The sequence below is a fragment of the Calidris pugnax genome, unplaced genomic scaffold (assembly GCF_001431845.1).
Source record: "Calidris pugnax isolate Ruff unplaced genomic scaffold, ASM143184v1 scaffold81, whole genome shotgun sequence".
In the NCBI taxonomy this organism is placed as follows: Eukaryota; Metazoa; Chordata; class Aves; order Charadriiformes; family Scolopacidae; genus Calidris; species Calidris pugnax.
In genome coordinates, this window is record NW_015090880.1 from 5,435,863 (window position 1) to 5,442,728 (window position 6,866).

Below are 6,866 nucleotides of genomic sequence, written 5' to 3' on the forward strand. Positions count from 1 at the left end.
AAAAAAAAAAAAAAAGTGTAGATGGGAGAACAATATTTGGGGATTTTGATTTTTATTTTTGCACTTCTGTGAAGGTACTGGCCCCAAAGCTTTAGCCTGACCCTTAGAGCAGTTCTATTTTAAAGGCTTTATTTTTTTTTATTTATTTTAACATTTGCATGGGGGAAGTTTTTCAGAACACGTACTACAATAAACCTTGAATTCCAGCTGTTCTAGTGTTCTGGATGACTTTTTGTTTCTTTTGGATGAAGAAGATTTGTTTTACAGTGACTGTCCGTATTTTTCTCTCTTTTATTGGTACATATTTTGCACACACTTATACACCAAATTTTATGTGGTTTTTTGTTCTTTACACAATCATGTATTTTATTTTGTTTTTAATCACATAAACATGAGGGTTCTATGGGATTTAATTATTCATGTATTGCATGTGTCCATTTAGATATATCCAGCATCTTCCAGTCAAGTAATGCGAAATTATATATGAAATTATTTTCCTATAGTTTCTTGATTGCACTTTCATTTACCTAATGGAGGAAAAACAACTGTTCTGCAAAATTTCTCTTACGTACAATTGAGCCTGCTTCTGAAAAAATGTGCTTAAGATGTAATGAGTGATGGGAAGATACAGAAGCCAAAGCAGGACAGAGGGAAGAAAACAATTTAAAAATTATCTTAAAAAATCTCAGATACTGATGAAGACCTGCTGGATAACGTTCAGATTGCTTATTCATCCTGGTAACTACTTTTTCCTTTTTGTTTCTCCATTTCACTTAATGATTTTCTGTGTATTGTTACAGACATCTCAACAGTGAGCATGCGCTGGATGATAGAAGTACAGCCCAATGTAGAGTACAAATGCAGGTTGTACAGCAGTTAGAGCTACAGGTAAAATAAAATTTATTTTAATATTACCTCAGTATTAATCAAATCCAATTCTCGACAGCAATAAAAAATGAGTTCTGCTTTTCCCCCTATGATTGAAAACCAGCTTTCAAAACCTTCTTGTAGTAGTTTTAAAAACCGTCAAAAGAAACTGCAGCTTCATTTCCTCTTTTCTAAACCGTAACTTGAAAAGAAATAGGAAACTTAAACAGGCTGATTGGAAATCCATCAGTATGTATCTAATGCTTTTTCTACTCACCCGGGGAGGGGGGGCGGTGGGGGGCAGGCGGAATATGGTCCCCTTCTTTTAGAGTTGTTGATACACGGGGGAAATGGTTGATGTTTATTTCAAAACGCTGCATGACCTGGCTTGTTTGATGGTCTCTCATGTACTAACACTCTCCATGTATTATTATTATTACTATTATTATTATCATAATTAATACTATTATTACTACTACTGTTATTATTTTTTGCCGTTTGTAGCAAATTAGGTTTGTTTTTTTTAAAAAAAAAAAAGTTCCAAAAGGGGGTAAATTGGAATATATTGAATGCAAAGGTGTGACCTGTTTGTGTAACTGCCTTTCCAAATGCTCTCGAGTCCTGTCTCCCTCCCTGCTCCTCATGCTCTGGCTGGGCAGCTTCCACAGCTTGTGTGTAGGCAAGAGGTTAGCAAAGAAGGGGAAATTAAAACAATGTTGTACATTATATAGTTACCAGCTATTGGAAAACCTATTTTGTATGCAAGACAGCAGCGTAGAGATATATGGAAAGCCTTGGGCTAAGTACAGAAGATAATTACATTTGGAATTTTACTGAGTTAAGTCATTTATAGCTTCAAATAGTTGGAGAGAAAAATCAGCAAAAACACACTTAAACTTCTTGTTGTTACTTTTCGAGATAAGCATTTAAAAAAATGTCTTTTATCTTCTTATCTTACAAATTACCCTTTTTCTTTCATAGATATTCCCTAAATTTTACTTTCAGGAACACACTGGTCATGACACTCTTTCACTATTAGCTGAAGCAGTATAAACTATTTTAATACCAGTTTTATAAAAATCAAACTACCAGTCATAAAATATCAGAGTCTTGGAGAAAATGTTATGAGAAATGGTCTGTTATTTTAACAAGTTTCTCGGGAATTAGAAAAAAAAAATTAAAAAAATCTGCAGTCTTCCTGGTAAACTGAGATATGAGATGATCTTGTACCAAGATGCAATAATATTCAGGCTGAAGGTAAATCTAGATTCTTCAGTTGGAGTCAGCTTGCAAGGCATTAATCCTGCAGTCACTGGGAATGGCTGTGCCTGGAACTACAGGAGGATGCCCTGTGTTCACAGTTGGACAGGCCAGAGATGATAGGTGGTTATCACCTCTCCATAGGCCCTCGACAATATTTTGGAAAGATTTTATCAGCGCTGCATTCCGCTAATTGTTATAAGTGACTGATAGTGACAGCTTCACACCTGTGAAGCGCTGGGGGAAACCTCTGAGCTTAGAGGCCTTGCATGGGAGGGCAGCATGAGGTCCCCAAGACAAGAACATCATTTCAAAGTGGTGTGAGGGCCAGAAAGTCCTGGATTTGTTTTTGACAATCATATTAGCCCAGTAGACAGGATGAACTGGAGGCTTAATTTGGACAGGGATGTTGCTATCAGAGTGAGACCATCTATGCATTGGCCCAGCAAGGATAGAGCGAAGAGGAGGGTGGTCCTGCTTCTGACATGCACCTCTAACTCCCCTCTTCTCCCTCTCCTTTCATCCTGTCTATCAGTCCTCAAATACTTTAAAAAAAAAAAAATCTGCCTAAATATGTATGCGGATTTGTCCTGCAGTACCTAGTTTGTCTGTTTTTGCACAGACCCATAATAAAGTCTGGCCCAGTAGCAGGGTGTTTCAGTGACGTAGTCTGCAGCGCCCAACGTTGTAGCAGGAGGACTAAGGCCGTTGACCTGATGGTCCCACAATGGAGCAATTGCCAACAGAGTGGTGACCACAAGCCCTGTGGCCAGCTGTTTGAGTGGTGTAGGTAGCAGAGGGGCCCATAGCCTTTCCCACTTGACCCACAGTGCTCAGCCCTGGAGAGAAACTTAGCCTTCCAGTGAAGCTGTGAAGTATCACAAGCTGTTCAGGGTCCAACACCATGGCAAGATCTAAATGTGGCACCGATTCATCCAGGTACAGCCCCATCAAGAATTTAAAAAATTCATTCCACCTGAGGTACGCACTTCAGGTTTTGAGTGTGATGGACCCAAATTGCAAGCCTGCCTTTTTTTCTTTATGCTTTTATTTATTTTATACACAATAGCTTTATCAGTCTCCTAGTCAGAGATAAGTGTAATGTCTTCTAAAGAAAGTAATTTCTGAATCAACTTTTTGAAAAAAACAGGTCAGATCTGTTTTGTATTTTATTGTAAATGCCCCTTTGCAGAAGTATCTTGAAGTTTTGTTTCCAGCATTTCCATCACAAACATACTTAAAATATCACAGACAAGGTAGAGACTTTCTCATGTTTCTCTTTGTTTAAACCATCATGACATGATCATTTGTTGCCATTATAAATAGTGAGAATTGGGCTGCTGAGTAAAACACAAACACAGGAACACATCCTTAGCTAGTTCTTAGCTGGAATAGGACGTCCATTTTGCAGCACCACCTTCGATTCAGGACAGTAAGAAGGCTATGAGAAGTTTAAAAAAAAAATAAATCTCCAAATAGGAGAACATGAAGACAGCTGGCCATTTTCAGCGTAGTGAAAGCACAGCTTGGGCCTTTTTTCCTGAAGCATCCATTGACACTCTTGAAAAGTGGGTCCTAAACCTTTCTACTGCCCGGCCTTTCTGGGCTTTCAAGGGGAGGGAAGAGGCTACATCTCGGTTGTCTCTTGCATTGCCCCTGACCGTCTTCCTTCTCCTTTGTCCTTGGTCTGTCCAAAGTCCTGCTGCTGAAGTGATCTCCCTTTCCTGTTGACGTGGCCTTGTTGCTGCTGTTGAGTGCCCTTGCTGGGTTTCCATTTTCACATTCCTGCTTCTTGCCACTGTTTTCTGTCTGTTTTTCCTCCTGTGCAACTTCTGCATCATCTGTCCCTAATGCCTTCTCTCCTGCTTCTTGGTGGCCAGACCCCCATGTTGCCCCCTCACCTTGAGCCCCTTCTGGCCTGTGCTTTCCATGCCTTCCCTCTCCTGCCTTTCCTGCCTGGAGAGCTTTAGGATTTAACCTCTCTGGGACAAGGCATGTGTCTTGGTGTCCAAGTCTACAAAGCTTCCTCTGGATGTGTATATGGTTGAACCACAGTTAAGCACCCAGAGCGTGCTCGTACCCCACAGAGGTGAGGGCAACCTCACAAAATCAGCTTTCTGTGAAGAACTGTGTGGCCATCTGACAACTCTCACCATGCAGAGCTTTCCAAATGGGTATAAGAAAAAAGAATGAGGCTTCCGATGGGTCCTCAGGACCCTTGTAGAGAGCAGATCCTTTTGTACATGGCAGAACAGCCCTTGCCCAAGAACACTATCAGTAGATCAAGAGCCTTTTCCAGCAAGTCTGCTTATAATCCCCATTTCTGGACCATCTCCACTCCAGCGAGTGCCACCAGGCAGAATTTGCTCCCATTGGTGGCCAAGCAAGCCCTCGTGGCTTCTTTCCTATGACCCCGCTGACCAGAGGGGCTACTAGTGACATTCTAGTTTTATATCACTGCTGCTTCCTGACCTAAGGGGAAAACAGTTTAAAGAAATTCTTCAGATTTTTTTACTTCTCTTCAGTGCTTTGAAACTGAGAGACCTCTATTTTTCATAATTTAAACTCCTGCCTAACTGGGTGAGTGTTTGAATTCCTAGACTATGACAAAATGCTAGCGTGTGTCTGCCTGAAAATGTTGAGAGGATCTTTAATAACCTCCATCCCCCCAGAAACGGCGTTAAAAGCATCGCTAAGCCGATGAGTGAAAACACTACAAACAAGGACCCCGGCCGTTGGGAGGGAGGTGCACGGCTCCGTTTTGCCCCGGGGGGCCCGGGGGAAGCACTGCAGGGTTCCCCCCCCCTTCTCCCCGTGCTGCCCGGCCGCCTCTCCCTCCCGACAGGAAGCTTTCAGGTGCCTGCCTCTTATTTATTTTGGCTAGAAGATGTTGTTCTTCTGCAGTAGCCCGCAGACCGAAAATTTAATGCAGGGATGACCCTGCCAAGCAGCCCGTGTGCCCGGCGACTGCTCCGAGTGAGGGATTGCACAAGAGAGTCCGGCTATTGCTGGGTTTTAATTTGTTTCGGCGTGAAGCGTGGCGGCTGAGGGGCGAGACCTTCTCCTTTCTCTGAAGAGGTCCTCGGAGGACTCTCAGAGGGAGAAGTTTCTGCTGCAGCGCTACGATAAGAGCCCGGCGCTGCCCTTCGGCTCCTCTGTGAAGGCCCGCGTAGATCTGGTGATGAGATTGCGGGAGATCTGCTGGAGGTGTCGAGTTTTCTCCCTCACCGTTGAGTTTTTTTTGACCAGGGAAAGAGCAGCCGTTTGAAAAGCCCAGTGATTTCGCTGTTGCGCTTCCAGAGCGCGCAGCGGTGACACCGTTTTTTCCTTTATTTAATTCCTGTCTTGGAAACCCACGTGCCAAGTTTTATCCCATCGTGACGCCTTTCTGGCACGGTCAGAAACCCTTCGCCTTGCGGAGAGCAAGACAACCTTGACTCTAAGGTTATGAATGGGGATTTATGATCAAGTCTCCAGTTATATACACTTAGCCCAAGTTTACTGCTACAAACAGATGAGGGTGATAAGGTGGGCAGGTTGTTTAAAGTTTTGCTGGAAAGCGAGCACAGTTCTCCTCTTGGCACCAGGAATCTGGCTTGTCTAAAGCAAAAACTCAGCTCTGCAAAAATTGTCATTTGTAAGAACCTGATCCAAGTCCTGCTGGAAACAGGAGCCTTTATGTTGGGCATGTAGGTTACTAACACCCCTTTTTCACTCACATTGTTTCTTAGTATCTTTCCACTGTATTTTTTTATTGTTTTATTTTTTTGTGAAGAGCATCTGGAAAAAGTCCTGTTTGCACATACAAAAAATTTCATGTTTCCAAAAATAATGAGCTCTAGTGCCTGGCCAGTGTCTTGTAAATGCATTGAGAAGTTGTCCTGGCCAAGGATGCAAATGGTGTGATCCCGAGACACCAGCTTGGTGCAGATCTCAACCAAAAAATGCAAGAGACATCAAGAGCAGACGCTTTGGGGCACGGTGCCCAGCCCTTGGGCACGACGTGACCGATGAGAAAGGGTGAAAGAGTTGGTCCTGTGGTGTTGGGTGCCCTCAGATGAATGCTCTGGGGTGATTCCTGATGCCATTAGCCTTTCCCACCCTGCTGCCCTCAGGTTCATGCCGAAGGGATGCTGGCAGTTGGCACTGCTTCTCCTGCCCCATGCTTGGGTGTCCAGGGTGGCCACCGAGGAGCTATGCCACCTTCTCAAGTAAAAGCCAGGTGTTTTCTGGAGCTGAGGCCACCCGCCATGCCCTGTGGAGCTGCCTCGTGTGGTTTAACCACCGCAGTCTCTGCGCTCGCTGCACAGGCCACAAAGCCTGTACGAAGACATAAAAGCCACGGTCCATCTGTGCCTCTTGTTTTCTGGTCAGAAAGGAGGGAAACGGGGCCGGGAGCCGCTTTCTGCTGTGCCTCCCGAGCTGGAGTGGGGCTGGTTAATAAACATGATTCACTGTTGTCTTTTAGCTGTCAGGGCTAGAGTGAAGCTCTTGGTGCCGGCAGGTCTAGCTCTTCTCACTCGAGGGCTAATGCATTTTGCTTTGGGAAATAGTGACACCCAGCACCACGCGTTAGCTTTGCCTCCCAAATAGACCATATACAATTTCCAAACTACTCAGCAATAAAACTCTTCTGTCTCACGCCTCGGTGCCAGCTGTTTAATTAGGAATAAGCAGAGGCTGGGTTTTATTCGTACGAGTAACAGAGGATGTATTTTCTTTTTTTTTTTTTTTTTTTT

The 6,866-nt window shown here is 43.7% G+C and overlaps 1 protein-coding gene across 1 annotated transcript in view; it reads left to right on the forward strand.

Moving 5' to 3' along the window:
• Window positions 1-6,866, forward strand: part of FOXP1 (forkhead box P1) — a 434,070-nt gene that overhangs the window by 395,222 nt on the left and 31,982 nt on the right. The window contains exon 12 of the mRNA XM_014946782.1: window positions 801-888. Coding sequence (XP_014802268.1) covers window positions 801-888 — 88 coding nt within the window. The remainder of the gene's footprint in view (window positions 1-800; window positions 889-6,866) is intronic.